The sequence below is a fragment of the Sturnira hondurensis genome, unplaced genomic scaffold (genome assembly GCF_014824575.4).
Source record: "Sturnira hondurensis isolate 20B ecotype Veracruz unplaced genomic scaffold, ASM1482457v3 Scaffold0018728, whole genome shotgun sequence".
Lineage (NCBI taxonomy): Eukaryota > Metazoa > Chordata > Mammalia > Chiroptera > Phyllostomidae > Sturnira > Sturnira hondurensis.
The window spans coordinates 20,587,561-20,608,936 of NW_028091359.1; the positions used below are offsets into that span (position 1 = coordinate 20,587,561).

The 21,376-nt window shown below is 47.5% G+C and overlaps 2 protein-coding genes and 1 pseudogene across 8 annotated transcripts in view; 2 read left to right on the forward strand and 1 right to left on the reverse strand.

Moving 5' to 3' along the window:
- The window catches only part of RAP1GAP2 (RAP1 GTPase activating protein 2), a 223,428-nt gene extending 219,129 nt beyond the window's left edge, over positions 1 to 4,299 (forward strand). For all 7 annotated transcript variants that reach the window (XM_037069725.1, XM_037069722.1, XM_037069721.1 and 4 more), the window contains one exon: positions 157 to 4,299. The gene's annotated coding sequence lies outside the window, so the exon portion shown is untranslated. The remainder of the gene's footprint in view (positions 1 to 156) is intronic.
- An 8,385-nt stretch (positions 4,300 to 12,684) lies between these two features.
- LOC119003599 (peptidyl-prolyl cis-trans isomerase D-like) lies at positions 12,685 to 14,071 on the forward strand (annotated as a pseudogene).
- A 5,773-nt stretch (positions 14,072 to 19,844) lies between these two features.
- On the reverse strand, positions 19,845 to 20,784 carry LOC119003665 (olfactory receptor 1D2-like). Its single transcript, XM_037070167.1, is given in 3 exon segments — positions 19,845 to 20,167; positions 20,170 to 20,193; positions 20,196 to 20,784. Coding segments are annotated over 3 exon segments (936 nt in total).
- Between the last annotated feature and the right edge of the window lie 592 nt (positions 20,785 to 21,376).

The following is a 21,376-nucleotide window of genomic DNA, read 5'->3' on the forward strand; positions in this document are numbered from 1 at the left end:
GGTTCACCAGATTCGTGTTATGCCCAATGTCTCAGCCGTCACAGGCTGGCACCCCCCTGGCCTGGCATGTCCAGTGGGCTACAGCCATGGGTACTCGCGTTCTCCCTTCCTTCCTTCGTCCCTGTTTATCATATCCCTCCTTCTCATCTCCTCCAGGGAATCCCCGATTCTGTCTCGGAGAAGGCTCCTGTCCTAGCAGTTCGGGGGTGCCATTCACTACTATGACCGTCACAGGCCTGTTGTCCTGCCTGCCCACCAGAGCAGCTGTCTGTCCCAGTGTCCCGACCCTGCCACAGCAGCCCACCCCTTTGCCAGGACACCCTGCCAGCACCTCCCCTTCTCTGGACAAAGCCTCATTCCTCCAGTCTCCCCTGCTCCTGACCACCATGTGTCTGGGCATTTGTTGTCTTGCTTTTGCCTGCAGAGGCAAGAGTTGGGTAAGGGGGGACCTGGGTACTGGGGACTCGGAGAGGCAGAGAGCGCAGGGAGGTGGGGAGTGCAGACCCCCAGCAGGGCTGTGCCCTGGGTGCAGCAGGCACAGTGAATGTATTCTTGCTGGTGGAGGGAGCACTTCCAGGAGCCCATTTGTAGCCCCTCAGGGAAGTCCTGATGGAAATGGGCTCTGTTGCTCTTACACCTCTGGAGCCCCCAGTATCTGCTTGCTTCTCTGCCAGGAACTTCTCCCCCTCCTGCCGCCACAGGCCCAGGGCTGCCTCTGTCCCTGCTGCCAGTGCACGGCCAGGCGTGTGGGAGTGGGCGCCACACCCTTCCTTTTGGCTGATTTCGAGAGGGCTCCTGATGGTGGCTGCTGGGGGAGAAGCCCTGTGTAAGTCGCTCCCATGTGAGTGCGTGTTTTTCCCACGAAGGGGTGGGCAGCCAGGACAGAGAAGGAATCCAGGTAGAGAGCCAGTGAGCGCCTGGGCCTTGGCTGAGGAGGACCTCATGCATGAGGGCGAGGTCGGGACCCAGGTCACTGCTGTCTGTGGAGGTTCATGGAGAATTACCCCAGCCCAGCTCTTATGTGGGGCAGGAGAGGTGAGGTGGGGATGACTCGGCAGGTGTGGTCAGGCTGACTGTGGGTGTAGGACTTAGGTGACAGGAAGGAGCAACCTCTGTCTGTATTTCCTGTGGGGAATTCAGTGCTGCCTGCGGGGCTCTTTCCAGCAACTATGCCCTTTGGCTTTGTCAGGGTGGGATCCCCTGCCCTCTGCCCCTTCCCCACCGACCTATGACCTACGACCACCTGTGGGCCTATGGACAGCTGTCACATTGGAGGCATTCCTGCACCCTGGGCCCCAGCTGGGTGCAGTTCAGACACCACCTGCTGCCTGTCCCCTCAGCCAGAGAGAGCCACCTCCCCTGGGGTGAGGCAGCCCCTCTCCGCCTCTCACCACCTACCTGAGTCTGCAAGTGGTTTCTGCAGACCTGCCCTGGCGGGGTTTAAGGCCTGCTGTCCTCCAGGTAAAAACAGAGTCTGAAGAGCAGACCCTTGGAGGTGCTGCAATTTCGAGTGCATGTGGGGCCTCTGGGACACAGGGCTGCACGCTGGCTGGGCTCCTGCTTTAATGGACAGGTGTTACGGGTTTCCAACCAAATGCTCTATTTGGATCTGGGCTTATTCCTACAGTCAAGGCATACAAACGTTACCCTTGTTTTTGACCGATGTGGCCATTTCCCCATTGCTTTTTCAATTAGGGCAGAACCTCAATCCTCTGCTGCCCTGCTCCCGTGGACTTGGTGGGGTCCGGTCTGCAGGCTGGTGGACCTCTCCCCTCCCTTTATTTGGGGAATGTGTTTACTTAAAGTACTAGTCCAGTAGAATTTATTCTAGTTAGAAGGTCAACAAATGTCTGTTTAGATTTTATGACAAATCACCGTGGCAGCACCCACTGCTGGAGCGAGGCCCGCGGATGTGGCAGCATTCTGCTGGCTGAGTTTCTGAAGGAACTTGGAAGGTCAAACTGCATTTCTTTAAAAACAGTTCCAGGGTTCTGGCTTGCTTCTCCGGATAGCTGGTACATACAGCTGGTCTGTGGTTGTGCTGTGTTGTGTCATAGTCTAGGGGTCTTCTGGGGTTTCCAGGTGCCCCCCCGCTCCGCCCTACTTGGGAACCTCATAGCCTGCTTCACACCCTGTGCCCACTGCAGCTCCCATCTGCTGGGAGGGCTTCACACCTGCCTCTGCCAGTGGCTCAGTGGCCAGGATTAGCTGGGTGTGACCAGGGAAGCCAAGAGGTGCAGGTCTTCCCTGAACTTCACAGACCTAAGAGGGGGCGTCTACCCTCTGTTTGCTAATGGGGGGGCTCTGGGAAGGATCTAAACTGTCTCTCCTTCTGTGTCCTGCTTGACCTGACCCTCCCTAAAAAGTTCATCCTATGGCTTCCAGAATGTACATGTCCAGCCCCCCTGAGGTCCCAGGGCTGAGGGGGAAGAGGAAAACCTGGACCCAGCAGGCTCTGCTCCCCACTCTGGACCTGGACACTGCCTTCTCCACTTGCTTTTGCCTGGGCCCCAGCTGTCTGTCCTTTCATTGCTGTGCCCAGTTTTGGGGCTCGGAGATTTGCTGAAGCCTCTTGGTCCTCGTGGCCAAGCTCATCCCAACGGTGCTCACACTGGCATTTGAGGCATCCTGCATGTGATCTCCAGACATGGCTCTGGGAACTGCCTGATTCATGGATGAAACCATGCTTTTCAGGCTCCTTGGGGCACCCCACACCTCTGCTCAGGTGATGCAGGAAGAGTCTGGGTAGGTTTCTGTCATGAATGGAAAATGGTGTTTCTTGAAAAATATCCCTCGTCAGTATCATCTTGATGTCCATGCCTTCTGGGCCCCTTGTAGCGTCTGATCCAACCACATCACCTTCCAGATGAGAACCTCAGCTCCAGTGCAGGGAAAAAGAACTTGCCTGAGGTCGCATAAGCAGCCAGTGGCAAAGCTGGGATTAGAACACACGGCCCAGGGCCCTTTCTTTGGCATCACCTACACGGTTGGTTCAATAAGGGCTGCATTTCCTGGGGTCCTGGCTGGGACGTGTCCACAGTCAGGGGTGCTGGTGGGGCCCCAACTCTGTTCCTTTCATCGGGAGGGATACTGGGTTTTTCAGTGACAGCCCCTGAGTTTGGATGCAGCTTGGGCAAAGAAAGCGAGGCGGGAAAGCGGTTTCGGTGGCTTGTTCCTGGGTCACGTCGACTGTTCAACTCTGGTGTGTAAAGGGGTGGAGGCCAGGGCATAGACGCAGTTATCCAGCCCTTAGTTTCCCCCTTTTTAGTTAAGAAAAGTATAAATGAGAAGTCTTTGATTCTCTCTGGTCCTTAAACAAAGGTGGTAGTAGAAATACAGACTCGAGTGGCGAGGCGGGACGAGAGCCTGTTTCAATTTCTTATCCTGACTATTCAAGGTGCCAACGCAAACACTACCTTCTTCCTTCCACTGGGAGTCAGCAGAGGCTGGTCTGTCGTGGGGGCAGTGGGCAGGGTTCCAGCAGAGCGTAGGGCTGCGGGTGGCTGGCAGGGACCTGGCCATGCAGCTGTACTCAGGACCGCTCAGCTCCTCCCCCAGCCTGTGGCTACCCCTTTCTCGAAGGCCAGGGGTGGGAGGCAGTGGAGTTCGCTTAGGTTGTCCCTGGCTGGGGGCCGGGTGGGGCATTCTTCTACAAACTCTGATATCTGTTTTACCACTAGCTCCTTGCTCTACCCCCCGCCCATGTTTCCCTCCTTTTAGCTGGGCCATGTGCCCCTTTGGTGGGAAGGAGAGAACCCCTTCTCGGGCCAGGGACAGGGGAGCCCTGCCTAGAGCAAAGCTGCTGGGGCAGTGGCTCTGTTCTGTGCCTTACCTGCCCTGGGGAGAGGGTGCGTGGCTGGATAACTGGAATTTAAATGTTGTTGTCTTTGATTCTGTGATGTTTCTGCTGGGAAGGGTCCGTCCCCCATTCCTGCTCCTTAGCATGTGTGCCCACTCTCCCCTGTCACGGGGTTCCCCTTCCACACTCCAGCCCGGGGAATGCTGACGTGGCAGCGTGCAGAGATCCCTGAGATCCCTCGTTGTGACCGAACCTTAGAGCTGTAGCTTGGAGTTGCTGATCACGTGGTGATGACTTTCCTTCCTTTCCTCTTCGCGGGGAGGGATTCGTAGACCCTGACTGCCTATGTCATGTAAATAGTGTACATTTAATTTATTGCTATGGTAGCACATTGTATTTGTTAATGTATAAAACAGATTCTAAAAGGATGAGAAATGTATATTTTGTTGCTTAAATGTGTCTTTGCAGAAATTGACAATAAATACCATATTTTGTGTCCATTAGTGTTTGGACTTCCTTGCCTGGGGCCCCTCTCCTGAACCTTTTAGTTCACAGAGATTGAGTACTGGCAGGCAGCCCACGGGCCTTTCGATTTGGTAACCAAAAAGTGGTTGAAAAATTTCCAACTACTTGCTGATGTTAAAAAAAATGACCACAATTAAAAGTTTTTTTGAAAACCTAGACACTTCACAGAAAATCTGAATTTTCTGCTTCTGTTAAAAATCCGATGCTGGGTCCACTCCTTCAGAGTGGCACTCACTGGGACCAGCGCGTGCCATAGTGCCACCGGTCCACTGCCGACACCTGACACCTGACACCTGGAGCGCCTCACTCTTTCCTGTATTCTGCTCAGCCCTGTAAATGCTCTGAGTTTGAGGTCCCTGCTGTTTACTGAATGTCTTCAGCCTGGGATCTCCTTTTTGCCTGCTTTCTTTCTAGATTCCCAGTTTGCTTCTTCAAGGATTCTTTCATGATTAAATGCCCTCCCTCCTATCTTCTTTAACTCCTGGGTGGCCACACTTACATATATACACTTTGCTTTCCAATGTTTGGATGTGCAAACTTTACAAAGTTTAGAAGTAATACGTGTATTTATTTTTCCTTTAAGAAATCTGAAGGCAAGAAATAGGCCTTTATTTGCTGAGACTTGATTGGGTGGTCTTGGGCAAATTACTTAACTTCTTGTATTTGCATTTTCTTTTATGTATAATTGGGAAAATAATCCACAAGTAAAGCATGAGGCTCAAAGTGAATTTATAATCAGGAAAAAGCTTTGAAAGAAAATTGGTGCTATTCAAGTGCCAGAGATTCAATAATAATTGTTATGATAACAATAAGCAGCCAACACTTATTGAATGCTTACCAGGAGCTTAAGTGTTTTACATGTTTAGTCAGTTCTGCTGTGACCTGACATTCTAGCCCCTAAGAAGTCACAATGCTATGCAAAACTGTACAAAGGGGAAGAATGGGGCTAGGGACATAACATGTAACAGTGACACATAAAAGTAAAAATTCATTCACTACTCAGTGAAAATGGTAGCAGTTTCACATGTGTTGAGTGACTGAGAAATACATAAATGCCACAATAAATATGGCATTTTTTGAAATAGCCCCGAAGTTTGACTGTGGACACGGGTGTGGAAGGGCTGCCACGGGCGAGCTGCTAAGAAGCAGAATGAGAGGTTCCCGCCTCGGAGGCCAGTAGCTGCCCCACATGCGGCCGTGTGGCTCCTCACACATGTGCCGCAGAAGCTGGTGGAGGTTCGGGGTGTGGACGTGTAGGTTTCCTGTGTGCCTACGCAGCTCGATTCAGTGGGGTGCGGTTTTCTGCGTTCACTTGGTATTTCTCATGGGAGAGCTGCAACCTCAAACGTGCAATTTATGTTCTACTCATATTTTCTTCTAATGTATCAACTGCATTGGACCAACTTACCATTTTCAAAACTAGTATTTCCACAGAACTGATTGTATTATCTCAGTCATCCAAGCAACCTATTAAAGCATGTGTTATTGTCTCTTTCATTTAAAGAATCAAAATCAAGCTTCAGTTTGGAATCTAAATTGGATGTAGGGTCACATGGACATGCTGACCTCAGCATGAAGGTGCGGTTTGGACTGTGGGGCCCCCGGTGCACAGGGATGGACCAGGGAGAGTGCATCCCAGCCCTCCAGTTTCCCTGCGCAGCTTGGAGCCGCAGTGCTGGAGCCAGATCTCTGGGGTCCCGGCCGCCCTCCTCACACCCATGCCGTCGGCACTGCACCTGAGCCCATGGTGTCAGGCTTCCTGTCTCCTGAGGTTTAGATCCCCTCTGTTGAGTCCTCATGGCTGCAAGTGAAGCTGCGTCTTTTACACAAACACCCACCTGTGCCTGTCTGCACCTCAGGGGTTGTCCGCTTCCTGGGTTCAAGCCTTCTTCCCAGAAGCCAGGGGGTCCCTGACTCTGGGGAGCCTTTGTGGAGGTCAGATGTTTCCTATCCGCGTGGGAATGTGTCTGGGTGACTGTCAGCTGGGCCAGTTCCAGTCCCTCTAAACCTTCAGATTCTCAGCAGGCTCACCTTTCAGCCTGGGTCTGCGTTCAGATGTCCTCCACTAGATGGGGCACTCTGTCAAGCTAGGGGCGCCTTCAAACTCCAGTAACCTGTTCCCCCACCCTCAGTGTCCAGCAGCTCGCAGCAGTCAGCAGACAGCTCGGGGCCATTATTCTGCCTGCCACATGGGACAGGCTTTCCCGGGCAGTGGCCTGGGCCCTGCTGTTTTCCCCTCTGTTTCATTCCCCATGAGCCTGCTGTGTCCAGTGGGGCTACCAGCTGTGCTCCAACCAACCCTTCTTTGCCATCTGGGTAGCTGCCAGTAATAATGCGATGGCAGTCCAGTTCTCTAACTTCGCAGTAGCCATCAGTTACTAAGACAGTGTCATTTCTGTGCAGACTCAGTCCCCTTTGTTTTACCTTCAATTTACATTCAATTCTAGCACTGCCCACCGCACCCTGGGGCAGGTTAGCCTGCTGGGCCCAGTGCCTTGTGTGTGGGGAGGACCCCCTCCTTGACCTAATCTCTGAGCCCTCTTTTCAACGAGGTGTCATCTTTGGCCTGTCCTCCGTTTGCCCAGCCAAGTTTCAGCAAAGTATCCTATTAAAACTGGTTTATCAAGAATCTTCCCCACTTATCACCTTTGATACCCAATCAAGTTGCTCTTCCCCCACCCTTGATACCTAACCCAGTTCCTCTAGTGATTTTCCAATTACTAGAATTCCTCACCTTGCCTGGTGGCTTGTCCCCACTTGTCCCTGTTGTGTTTGGAGTTGAGGCCAGTCTCTCTCTCCTGGCACAACAGTGTTCAATGGAGTCTTCCTTGCCTGCTGGACTCACCTGGTGCAGGTACAAGCCCAAGTCCCTCCTCCTCCTCTGCACTTCTACCCCGGTGCTGGGGTGGGGAAGAGGGAGGCAGAAGAGGCTTCTCATTTTGAGACGGCCCCTGAAGGAGTTAGTGGGGTGCTCTGAGAAGCAGGTGACAAGGCGGGAATAAGGAATTTATTGGAGACAAGACCTGTGAGAGGACATGGGGACGGAGCTGTAGAAGGCGGGCGGGCTACCAGACTGGGATGCCGTCTGCCCCGGTGGAGGCGAGTTGGGAGGACCTCGGTGGGTGGATTTCCCTTTGATAGCAGTCCAGTGGTAAGAAAAATCCTACAGGGCTGCTGGAGGGTCCCCTTGCCAAAGTTGCTCACCAGAGAAGTCCTGCATATCGCAGAAATGAGCCTAAAATTGCTGTCTGCCACACCCAGCCCCTGGAAGAGAGCAGCCCACCGGAAACCTGGCTTGGGTGCAAACTGTGACTGATTTCTAAGGGTAGCAACTGAGGCCATTGCAGGTCCCTGCAGTTGGAGACCTGAGAGGCACCTTCTCATGGTCGTCTTGAATTGCCCCGATTTTGGCTGTTCGGAATTTCTTCTCAATGTCAGAGGGGCCCTCGGTAGTGCAGGGGGAGGCTGAGGCCTCCTTTCTCTTGGTTCTCTTTGCCTCTCTGTCTCTTACCAACCTTCCCTTGGTTCCTTGTGCTTGGCGGGCATTCAGATGCTGCTGTCTTGTCACAAGTCCCCTGCCATGGAGAGACGGGGCTCTCTCATGGAGAGAGAAGACGAGATGGGACCCGTTTCTCCTCTTCCTTGCCTCCTGCTCTAAGAAATCTACCTTTCAGCCTTTGGATAAAGGTGTAAACTTCAAGCCTTACTACCTCCTTGGTATCCATCCGCTCAACTCTCAGGACATTCCCTATCCCCCCTCCCCCACAGCCCCACGGGGAGCTACGTCTGCTGCTCCGTGCAATGTCCCAGCATTTTTTCTCTCCACCCCGCGTCTACCTCCTCCTTTCTCTAGACCTGAGCAGCCACCCGTGGTCTTGGCGGTGTTAAGACGATCACCATACCATGGCCTCTTGGGGATGTGTTTGGAGAACCCACGACCTTGTAGGAGTAGAGAAACGTGTCAAATGCCCTCCCTCCTTCTTGGAATCAGTCCTCCTTGTCTACTGCCTCGCGAATGAGGTGGGGGTTTTGGTTTTATTCCTGGTTCTGATGAAATGGTGGCCCTCTGCAAGCCTGGTGGGGTGCCCTGGCTGGCTCCTGGGACTCTGCTGGTCCCCTGAATTTGAAATGTGAATTTGGTGGGTCACTGCTGCGGCCCGTTCACACACCTGCCCTCACACATTTCATGGGGTTCCCACGGTGGACACTGCTTATGGGAGCCAAGGTTGTGCTCCAGAGAGGAACTCTGAGACATAGTTATGACACTAAGGGCAGTGACTCCTGGAAGGGGACCTGCGGTCTCTATTTATTCAGGCAGAGATAATGCCCGCTGGAAACACCAGGGTCACTGGTCTGCAGTCTCTGTCAGTCTCGCTCCTATCACAGTCGGCTGGGGTCCTAGTGAGAGAGTGGTGGGGAAAGTGAGGGGGCGGGGTCGAAAGATGCCGGTCCACCACCTAAGGGATTGTCATCATCAGTATCACACATATGAGAGCAATGTCTCTCCCAGCAAGATACAAGATCTTTCAGGAAAATGAAAGGGAATCGCTAGAGAGAAGAGAATAGAGAAATATACACCAGACACAGAGCCTGTAAGGAACAGCTTAAGATGAGAATGGATTATGGCTGTGTGAACCGCAAAAGCATTCTCAGAAACACCGGGCGACAAGGTGAGTGTCCTGCATGCGATGGAAGGAGTCTGGTGAAAAGGAAAATCAGACACTGAGAGACTCGAAATGAAATTAAGATGAAAACTTGAAATACAGCTGGAGCTTCTTTCTTCAAATCAAAACAAATGATCATGTGAAAGAGGACTCGATGATGAGACTGCAGAAACCTCCCTGCGGCCCAGGAACAAAGCGGAGCCGCTGGGAGGAGCGGAGGAGGACCCCCAGGATGAAGCGTTCTCTGCTGCTAATGACATTAAAGGCAAAACTATCTGGTGACTGCAGCAGTTAAAGAATGTGGTTGATGAACTGACTCCATCAAGTGGAATAATAACATGAAACAGCCCATAGAAGAGGTCTCATGAAAACGCTGCAGCATAGATGGCTCCACGTGAAAACACACAAATGAAGGACTAGGCGGACACAGCAAGGCTGTATTATGGAAATGTGTTTACGGGGAAGGGGGTAGAAAATTTGCTCAAATTATTAGATCAGATGAATTTTTAAAAATATTTTATTTATTTATTTTTAGAGCGAGGGGACAGGAAGGAGAAAGGGTGGGAGAGAAACATCAATGTGTGGCTGCCTCTCATGGGTCCCCCACTGGGAACCTGGCCTGCAACCCAGGCATGTGCCCTGACTGGGAATCAAACCAGCGACCATTTGCTTCACAGGCCCGCACTCAATCCACTGAGCTACACCAGCCAGGGCAGATCAGATGAATTTGACTAATCCCCTGCAAGACATTACATTAGAAAATTTAAACATAAGACTAACAAGGAAGTCTTTATAGCCTCGCTCTAACATATCGGTTGGTAGGTTTTGCAAGAGCTTAGCAGTAGTGAGTAATCTGAGGGCAAGTCCAGGGGAAAAAGGACAAGGCCCAGATGCAATACAGCTACACCACTAGAGTGCAGTAGTGAGTATAATGGAAGAGGATTTTAACTTTTTTAGTTGTAGAATTTTCTACTAAGGAAGAAAGTTTCCAAAAACTAGAAAGGTTAAAATTCCAGCAGATACAAACAATTGGAAGCTAATATGAGGCCTCCACAATGATAAAATTATCTAAGATTTTAATTCAGTGACTTATGGCCTGCTTGTATTGATTAGGGTGACATTTTTAACTTGTATTATTAGGGTAGCTTATTTAACTTGTGTTGATTAGGGTGGATTGTTTCAGACTTCAAGCCAGCTTGAGCTGACAAAAAAAGGATGTATTTATTAAAAAGAGACAGGAGAGTATTCCAGAATCAAAGTGCAGGGAGGCAGCTGAGCTCCTGGAAAGGCTTCAAAGGTCCTCAGGCCTCTTGCCTATCTCGCCTCTGTTCTCTGCTTTTCTCTGTATTTCTTTCCTTTCTTTTGGGTGGCTGGTCTTTTCCTTAAGAATTTGTGATAACTTTTTGTTTAGCTTTATTCTTGCCCTGAAGACCACCAGCTGAGCTGGTCTCCTCACTGAGTTTTCCCTTCATTGCCAGACTGGGGAATGGATCTGGTCCTTTAAATGTTTCTGTTGTCAGCTGGCACCATGTTAAGCTTTGCCAGTAGAGGGTGCAAGAGAGACATTGCAGTAGAAGAAGTTTGTTTTCTGATTCTGGCCTTGCTCCAAAAACTCTTGCAGCACAGGTGCATGCCTGGGCCTCAGGCCTGCCTCCAGGGGAACAGGCAGCTCATGCAGCTCCGGATTCCTGCGGCTTCTTCAGTGTCCAGCTCCTTCAGTGCATGACAGCCGGCAACACCTAGGGGCCAGCACCCTCTTCTTAAGCCCTGTTGGTCAGTAAGCTCGGGAGTTCACTGGGTGAAACCTGAAATTGGTTCCCAGTATATGGAGGCCAAGGAAAGAATGAAGAAGACAGAACAAACCTCTCCAGATTGGTAGGTGGCAGTTTTAATAAAGCAAGAGGATCTATTTACAAGGTGAGTAGCTCTCCACACCCACCTACCAGAATCTTAAGTTACTCTAAAGGCCTTACCTGGATTTAGTAATGCATTCAGCCCAGATGGGCTCAACCACACAGTACGGTCTCAAGACTGGGTCCTTGGGGTAGCTTCTAGTGTGGGGAGGGCAGGCAAATGCCCTGTCCAAGGACAAGGGAGGGGCTGGAGCTTCTGATTGGCCAGCTCCAGCTCCAGGATCAGCTCTCTAGATGGCATGACCTTTCCAGGTCATGCTCTCTAGATGACCCTCTCCAATACTTTACCCCACTGCCCAGCTCTTACAACCTCACAGCCCCCTCTTTTGTAATGTGTGCTGAGCTCTCAATGAGGGATTTCACTAGCATGGAGGTGTGATTCATCTGCATTGGAAGCAACAGTACAGGCACATTCAAGAAAAAACACAGATTAAAATGATGATTTCCAACATAAGTAATAAGGTTTTCAATTAAGAGCATCATGATCTGCACCATTGATTTATTAAGTCCCAAAGTTTGGGGGTCAAATCACATGGGGTACTTACTTATGTCTTTACGTGATTTAATAGGGATGATTCATTTTCAGACTTACCAGGTATGAACACAGAGCATCCTGGGTAATGACATAGGTGCCCCCCTTTTGAGGCAGTAACGATGTCCCAGGCCTCCTGTTTTGGAAGACAGCTTCTTTTGTGAGAGATACTTTGGTGTTCACTAAAGACAGTTTTGGGGGGCTGTCCTGTGAGGCCTGCTGGGGGAATTTGTAAGGACCTCTGCATGAGCTGTAATGTCCCTAAGCCAGTGGAAGCAACATGATGGCAGCCGAATGGCCTGAACGGTGGAAAGCAGCACATGTCCATCTGGCCGTGATGAGAGGGAGGCTGGGCTGTGCGGTTACCATGGGGCTGACTCTCCCTTGTGCCCAGGGAAAGCCAGGATGGCTGTCATCAATAAATCAATAAACAATAAGAACTGTGAGGATGTGGAGAAAGAGAACTGCTCATGTACTGTTGGTGGGAATGCAGACTGGTGCAGCCACTGTGGAAAGCAGTATGGAGATACTTCAAAAAATTAAAACTGGAACTGCCTTATGACCCAGCTGTTCCATTCCTGGGAATTTATCCGAAGAAACCCAAAACACTAATTTGCAAGAATATATGCATTCTTACGTTTATTGCAGTGTTATTTTCAATAACCGAGATTGGGAAGCAGCCCAACTGTCTTATCAGTAGATGAGTAGATAAAAAAAAGCTGTGGAGAGTTTTTATGAGTTTATTTGAGCCAAACTGAAGACAGTTGCCAGGAAGCAAAATCTCAATGGATTGAGAAAATGCGCTGGAGAATGGCAGGTTTACCACTTATTTTATACATCAGAATCAAAAAGGAAGATGTAACGGGGTTACATGAAATTCACTAGTGATAGATTAGGGAGGTGGAAGCAAGCAAAGTGGGGGAATCTTTGGGATTGGATAAAAAGTAAAGTGAATAGACACATATTTAAAAAAACATACAGCCTTAAAAAGATTTTATTAATTTTATTTTTTAGACAGAGGAGAAGGGAGGGAGAGAAACATTAGTGTGTGGTTACTTCTCATAGGCACCATCCCCCTGCTGGGTACCTGGCACACGACCCAGGTGTGTGCCCTGACTGGGAATCAAATTGGCGACCTGGTAGTTTGTAGGCTGGCATTCAATCACTGAGCCACACCAGCCAGAGGATACTTACTTCTTTTACACTTACCAGGGTAGGATGTTAACAGTCACAATTAACATGATAACAACGATGGGATTTGTGGTCTCAGCTCTGGTGCCCTTGTGCCCTGAAGGGTTGGGTGGGGAGTGGGGTAGAAAATTACTTTGACATTGCAAAGACAATAGACAAGCTCAGTTAAGGTAAAGACTGACCTTTGTTGGGGAAGATACCAGCCTAGGACCTGACTACCTGCCATGACCTGCTTTGAGTTAGAAAGTTTTGATTTCAGACCATCCTCTGTGGTTACTTCTGGTCTCTGAGTTTGTAAGTGCACCATGCAGGCCTCCGCAGAGCTTGTCAGGGTTATTACGTGGCTCCTCCTTTCTTTTTCTGGCCCACATTCTCCATTTCGAAGGATACCCATTTCACCGAATTATTAAGAAATCTGTGATTCAGAGTAGACACTTCTCAAATCAGAGTGACAGGTGGAGAAAGTATTTATGGTGAAAAACTTGAAGATGAAAAAATTTCTATTGTGAGCATGACCAAGAGGGTTTATTGAGCGTGGCAAATGCAGGCCACAGCACAAATGGTTCTCAGTTCTTGATCACAGCAGTTTCAACTCCTCATTTGGTTGGGAAACATACGGTATTTAGGTACGTGATTAAAGGAATGGGTATGGCAAAAATTCTGGAGAATATAGAAGTGAAAGGTGAAAAACCCTGTCAAACTGTGCATTGGTGCAGAACGCAGAGAACTGGAAGAGGGGATGATTGGGGAATACTTCTGAAAGGTGGTCTGGTGACAGTCCTTCAGCTTTCCCTGAGGATGCAGATATAGATTTCGAAGATGTAGATAAAATATTATTAATGACAGAAGGCTTAAAAAAACATAGGAAATACTTTTTTCACATCCCAGGACTGGAAGACAGCCATTAACAATATACAAATGTTTTAGGATGGGCGGAAGGTTCAAAGGCTGTTACTGAGAAAGCAGATAGATTGAAGTTGCAACCTGTAGCTTTAAGCTGCATACTGGATATTGACTCCTGGGTGTAAATGGAAGATGTCAAATTGGCAGGGATCGATGGACAGTTGTTTGGAAGTTTTTGAAATAGACCCATCAAATACCAAAGCACTGGACTGTTGAGCTCAAGGATGGCAAAATGAAAAGAGGATGATCAAGGACAGAAACTTGACATGGGTGGTGAACACACAATACAGTACACAGATAATGTATTGTAGGACTGTACTTCTGAAACCCATGTAATTTTATTAACCAGTGTCACCCCAATAAATTCAATAAAAAATATGATCAAGCATTGGCTGATCTTTAAGAAACTCGGGAGACAGCATTGGAAGATAAAGCTGTTCAGGCAGAATTGCTAAGAGTGAAAGAAAAGATAAAACCTCAGAAAGATAAAGAGAAGGCAGTGTGTGCAAAATGTTCGCTTAGTAAGGAATTCAGTTTTGCTTAAGTATTATGCACTGATGTCTTAAGGCAATAAGAAAATTTAAGGGTTTTTGTCTATTATATATGATCTTTAATGTGTTTCCTTTGATACTTAAGATCCCCATTGTTTACAGTTTAGGAATACTGATGTGGTTTGCTCTTAATAAAAGTGTTACAAAGTTAAAAAAATCAAGCAAACCCAAACCAAAGAAACACTTTGTGACCTCCAGTTAATCCATGACAAGGGAGGCAAGAATATACAATAGGGAAATGACAGTCCCTTCAATAGATGGTGTTGGGTAAACTGGATAGATAGAGATATGCAAAAAAAAAAAATGAGTCTGGACCACTTTCTTATACCAAATAGAAAAATAAGCTTATATGGGTTGAAAATTTAAATGTAAGACCTGAAGCCATAAAACTCCTAGAAGCAAATGTAAAGAGTGAACTCTTTTTTTAAAAGTATATTTTGTTGATTATGCTATTACTATTTTCCCATTTCCCCCCTTCATTCCCCTCCACCCTGCACACCCTGTCCCACACATATTCCCCCCTTTAGTTCATGTTCATGGGTCATAAGTTCTTTAGCTTCTATATTTCCCATACTATTCTTGCCTTCCCCCTGCCTATTTTCTACCTACCATCTATGCTACTTATTCTCTGTACCTTTTCCCCCTCTCTCTTCCTCCCGCTCCCCTGTTGATAACCCTCCATGTGATCTCCATTTCTGTGGTTCTGTTCCTATTCTGGTTATTTGCTTAATCTTCCTTTTTGTTTTAGGTGTGGTTGTTAATAAGTGTGAGTTTGCTGTCCTTTCACTGTTTGTATTTTTTACCTTCTTTTTCTTAGATAAATCCCTTTAAAATTTCATATAATAAGAGCTTGGTGATGATGAACTCCTTGAACTTGACCTTATCTGAGAAGCACTTTATCTGCCCTTCCATTCTAAATGAAAGCTTTGCTGCATAGAGCAATCCTGGATGTAGGTCCTTGTATTTCATGACTTGGAATACTTCTTTCCAGCCCCTTCTTGCCTATAAGGTCTCTTTTGAGAAATCAGCTGACAGTCTGATGGGAACTCCTTTGTAGGTGACTGTCCCCTTATCTCTTGCTGTTACTAGGATTCTCTCCTTCATTTTAATCTTGGCTAATGTAATTATGATGTGTCTTGGTGTGTTCCTTCTTGGGTTCACCTTCTTTGGGACTCTCTGAGCTTCCTGGATTTCCTGGAAGTCTATTTCCTTTGCCAGACTGGGGAAGTTCTCCTTTATTATTTGTTCAAATAAGTTTTCCACTTGCTCTTTCGCTTCCCCTTCTGGTATCCCTATAATTCAGATGTTGGAACATTTAAAGATGTCCTGGAGGTTCCTAAGCCTCTCCTCAGTTTTTAAAAAAAATTCTTGTTTCTTCATTCTGTTCTGTTTGATTGTTTCTTTCTTCCTTCTGGTCCACTCCATTGATTTGAGTCCCAGTTTTCTTTCCATCACTATTGGTTCCCTGTGCATTTTGCTTCATTTCCCTTAGCATAGCCTTCATTTTTTCATCTAATTTGTGACCAAAATCAAGCAGTTCTGTGAGCATCCTGATCACCAGTACAAAGTGATCTGATAGGTTGGCTATTTGTACGTCACTTAGTTGTATTTGTTCTGGAGATTTGATCTGTTCCTCCTCCACTTGGGCCATTTTTTTTATCTGGTTGTGCTTGTTATATATGAGGGGTGGAACCTTAGGTGGTCAGCAGGGCAGGGCAACCCATGAGGAGGGGTTGTGATGTTATTTGTGGGGCTGGGGTCTGAGAGGGAGTAATGGCGCTTGCTCTGCTCTCTGTTGGATTTCAGTCACTTCCACCACTTCCCCCAAGCAAACTGGGCCCTTCTGGTGTGATTCCCAAATGAGTGGGCTTGTCTACATTGTAGGACCCTGTGGGCCTCTCCAACAAACTCTCCTGTGAGGCTGGGAGTCTCTTCCAGCACCTCAACCCCCACTGGTGTCTTCAATTGGTGTTTTGAGGCTTTATTTCCCTGTGCTGGGACCCTGGGTTGCATGATCTGTCTCGCTCCCCTGTTTCACCTGGTTTATCTGAGTGTGAATGTGAGACTACCTGGTCAGCCAGCAGCTCTGTGTGCCGTGCCTGGCTTCCCAATTGCCGCCTCACTAGGTCTGCCTGTTGCCACCCCACGCCTGGGGTCTGCCAGCTGCCATCTTGCACTCCCAGTGTCACCACTTTTTTTTGCCTAGCCTTCTCTGCCTGGTTCCACCCCTCCTACTAGTCTATTCCAACTCCAGCGTTGTCGGACTTCCATACAGTTCAATTTTCTGTTAGTTCTGGTTGTTATTTTGTTTCTAAATTGTTGTTATCCTTATTTTGGTTATGCAAGAAGGCATAGTGTGTCTACCTACACCTCTACCTTGGCCAGAAGTCTCTGTCTTTTTTTCGAATGGCAAAATAGGGTATATTTATTGGGGGTGGGGGTATTTATTTATTTATTTATTTCCATTAAAAATCATTTTTATTTTTCAATTACAGTTGACAGACATTGTTATATAAATTTCAAGTGAATAACCCAGTGATTAGACACTAACTAACTTATTAAGTGATCATCCTGATAAATCTTGCACCCGGCTGGCACCAATATTGGCTGGCACCAATATTATTAGAATATTATTGACTATATTCACTATGCTGTACTTTATATCCCCACGAGTATTCTGTAACAACCAATTTGTACTTCTTAATCCCATCACCCCATCACCCCATTCCCCCAAACCCTCCTCCCATATGGCAACAGTCAGAATGTTCTCTGTATCTATGAGTCTGTTTCTTTTTTGCTGTTAAACATGACTTTTTAATTGATGAGTTAGGTCCATTTACACTTATTATAATTTTGTCTACTTCCCTCAGTAAACTGTGAGCTCCTTATTCGTGTTTGTAACACAGTTTTTTAAAAATATAGTTTATTGATTATACCATTACAGTTGTTCTATTCCCCCCTTCATTCCCCTCCACCCACACACTCCCTCCCCCACCATTCTCCCCCCTTAGTTTATAACCACGTGTCTCAACTTCTTTAGATTCTATATTTCCCCCACTATTCTCGCCCTCCCCCCTATCTATTTTCTACCTACCATCTATGCTATTTTCTGTGCCTTCTCCCCCCTTCTCCCCCTCCCACCCCCCTGTTTCTAACCCTCCATGTGTTCTTCATTTCTATGGTTCCACTCCTGATCTAGCTGTCCTCTTGGTTTGCTTTTGTTTTAGGTGTGGTTGTTAATAACTGTGTGTTTGCTGTCCTTTCATTGTTGATATTTTTCATCATCTCTTTCTTATATAAGTCCCTTTAGCATTTCATATAATAAGGGCTTGTTGATGATGAACTCCTTGAACTTGACCTTGTCTGAGAAGCACTTTATCTGTCCTTCCATTCTAAATGAAAGCTAAAACAAATGAAAGCTAAATGAAAGATAAAGCAATCTTGGCTGTAGGTCTTTGGATTTCATGACTTGGAATACTTCTTTCCAGCCCCTTCTTGCCTATAAGGTCTCTTTTGAGAAATCCGCTGACAGTCTGATGGGTACTCCTTTGTAGGTGACTGTCCCCTTATCCCTTGCTGCTTCTAGGATTCTCTCCTTCATTTTAGTCTTGGCTAATGTAATTATGATGTGCCTTGGTGTGTTCCTTCTTGGGTCCAACTTCTTTGGCACTCTCTGAGCTTCCTGGATTTCCTGGAAGTCTATTTCCTTTGCCAGACTGGGGAAGTTCTCCTTTATTATTTGTTCAAATACATTTTCCACTCGTGGCTGTTTCTTTCCCCCTTCTGGTACCCCTATAATCCGGATGTTGGAACGTTTAAAGATGTCCTGGAGGTTCCTAAGCCTCTCCTCATTTTTTTGAATTCTTGTTTCTTTACTATTTTCTGGTTGGATGTTTCGTTCTTCCTTCTGGTCCACTCCCTTGATTTGAGTCCCATTTTCCTTTCCATCGCTATTGGTTTCCTGGACCTCTCCCTTCATTTCAATTAGTTTAGCCTTCATATGTTCCTCTAATTTGTGACTAAGTTCCTCTAATTTGTGACTGTACTCTACCAATTCTGTGAGCATCCTGATAAATAGTGTTTTAAATTGGGCTTCTGAGAGGCTGGCAATCTGTTGGTCTCTTAGAGTTATTGGCTCTGGGACTTTGAGTTCTTGCACCATCTTTTGGGCTGTTCGTGCCTGTTAAGTAGCAGGAACGGAGCCCTAGGTCTTCACCAGAGCAGGGCAACTCAGTCGCTGGGTTGTGACGTTGTATGTGGGGGCGGGGTCAAAGGGGGACAATGGCTTCCCTCCGGCGCCCACCTCCGTGACCCCCACCAGCACCGCAGCCACCACCGTCACCAGGGCCACGCGCCCCGCTCCACTGCACGTGAGTGTGCCACCGCTGTCAGCCCTCCACCACTGGGTTAGCCCCCTGGGGCCTGCGTGGTCCATCTCACTGCGCGAGAATGTGCGACCTTGGTCAGTCTGCCCCGCACCCCGACTAGGTCCGGGCTGCCTGGGCTCCTAGGTCTGTCCTTCCCGACCCTGCTCCGCTGCTGGCTCTGCCTCTCTTACCGTCCCCGTTGAACGGTTCATAGCTGTCGGACTTCCGTATAATTCGGTTTTCTGGTCTCTGGGTGTGTCTTAGTTCTCCAAAACTTTTGTTGTATCCAAACTTGGTTGTGGGAGAAGGCACAGTGTTTCCACCTATTCCTCCATCTTGGCGGAAGTCCTCTGTATTCTGTAACACAGTTTGAGGCCCCTAATGAACATTCAGTCATTCATCAATTGAATGATTGATGAATGACTGAAAGAACTTCAACTCGATTCAACTCTACTTGTCAAAGTCTAGGCCAAGTGCTGGCTCTGCTGGATCTGTAAAAGATTTCTCTTTCTCTGAAACTGCCACAACCCAGTGACTAACCGTCTCATCAATTACTATTCACTTTCTATTCCTTGCATTTTCACAAGGCACATAGAGACTGACTCTCACAATTACCTCCTCCTCTTCTCCTGGCTCCACCACCACCCTTGTTCATGAGTGTGTGTTGAGATGCTTAAGAGTTTTGTTTAGAGGGAGGGATGGAGTGGTTGCATTAAAAAGAGATGGGAGGTGAGGAGCCACAGATGTAAAAGAATGGGCTTCCCAAGAGGAGGCCTGGCATCATTCAGAGAAAAGTAATGCAGGAAAGAGTTAAGAGAGGCAGTATTGCTTTGGAGCCCAAGGGATAAAACTCAACCTAGAGCAAAGGAAAGGAATCTTTTTGCTGTTTTTGTCTGGAACACAGGGGCTGTGTCCAGAGGGACTGTGGGTTAGTACTAAAGCAGGGAGTTCTTCCTGGCAGCACATCAGGTAAGGGGTGACCTCAACCAGAGGGTCTCCTGTAAATGGCTCAATGCAGCAGGCTTCTTAGAGAATGTTAGTGCTTAGAAACATGAGTGTGTGGGTGTCAGAAGACACAAGTGACTCCCTATGCTATAAGTGGCTATATCTGGATAAGGCTGGGACTGTGGTCCTGTGGTTGGACAAGTTGAAAAATTTGATCCTGCAAACTTCTAGTATTTGTATTAGTGTGACTTTACTTACTGCCAAAGCTGGTGTAGTCTGGGGGACTTTAGGTTATATATGTTCTTTTTTTCATCAGAGATATATGAGATCATTCTGTGATATGAGATTGCTGAAACTAAGCCCTTATCACTCCTGTATCCTTCATAAGGTAATACCCTGCACACAGTAGAGAATATTCCCAGTCTTCACTGTAATGTCCTGTCCAAAAGTACCCTCAGGTCAACCTCTGGAAGGCTTTCCCTAGGAAGAGTCTTCCCAGAGCCCCATGCATGTCCTTGTTCCTTAGGCTGTAGATGAAGGGATTCATCATGGGAGTGACCACAGCGTACATCACTGTGGCCACTGAATCCTTCATGGAGTAGGTGTGGAGGGGCTGCAGATATACCATGCTAAGTGTCCCATAGAAGAGGGTGACCACAGCCAAACGGGAGGCACAGGTAGAGAAAGCTTTGTACTTCCCAGTGGCTGATGGTATTTGGAGGATGGTGCTGACAATTCGGACATAGGATGTGATCATGATCCCTGGGGGGGGGGGGGGATCAAGCAGCCAGTGGTAATCTGCCAGTGTGAATAACTTTGGTGTTGGAACAGGCGATCCTCAGCAGAACGTACATCTCACAGAAGATGTAGTGGATCTTCCGAGACCCACAGAAGGTCACCCTGGTCATGAGGAGGGTGAGGAAGAGACCATAGAGGACAGAGAGCACCCAACAGAAAGAGAGGAGCAAAATACACAGCCCAGGGCTCATGGCTGTGACATAGTGGAGGGGACGGCAGATTGCCACATAGCGGTCATATGCCATTGTGGCCAGGATGAGGTTGTCCAGGGTCACCAACGAGACCAGGAATTAGACCTGTGCCAGACATCCTGCATAGGAGATGGCTTTGTTCTGGAACTGAAGGTTCACCAGTGTGTTGGGGACTGTGTTAGTGACAAAGAAGAGGTCAGTGAAGGAGAGGTTGGCCAAGAATAAGTACATGGGAGTGTGCAGGAGCACATCAGAGCTGATGGCAAGGATGATGAGCACATTTCCCACCACTGTGACCAGGTACATGGACAGGAACATCCAGAACAGCACTTGCTGGTCTTCAGGATTCTCGGAGACCCCCAGGAGTATAAAGTCTGAGACCCAACTCTGGTTGCCTCCATGCATTTCCCCAACTGTCTGCAACATTGGCAGCAACAGACATTTATTTACTAAGTGTACTCAGCTGAGTAAAGACATTCAGATAAACAAAATCAACTATTTTCTTAGCATTACAAATGTCTTAGACCAAATTTTATAAAAAAATTTAAAACATAAGCAACAAAATAATAACAGAGAAAGCTTTCTGCAACTCAATTATTCCAGCAACTTCTAATCTGGCATACTCAATATTATAGAAATAATGTCTTTGTCTTATTTATTTATTATAAAAAATTCTTACCCAATGATATGTTATTGATTTTAGACAGAGAGGAAGAAAGGGAGGAAAGGAAGGAGAGAGAGAGAGAGAGAGAGAAACATTGATTGCCTGCCTTCCATATGTGCCTCAACCAGAGACTGAACCATCAGGAAAGGCAAGGACCTTGAGTCATCCAAGGCGACTCTACCCAGCAAAGTTATCATTTAGAATGGAAGGGCAGATAAAGTGTTTCCCAGATAAGGTCAAGATAAAAAAGTTCATCATCACCAAGCTCTTATTATATGAAATGTTAAAGGGACTTATCTAAGAAAAACAAGCAAATAAAAAACTATGAACAGT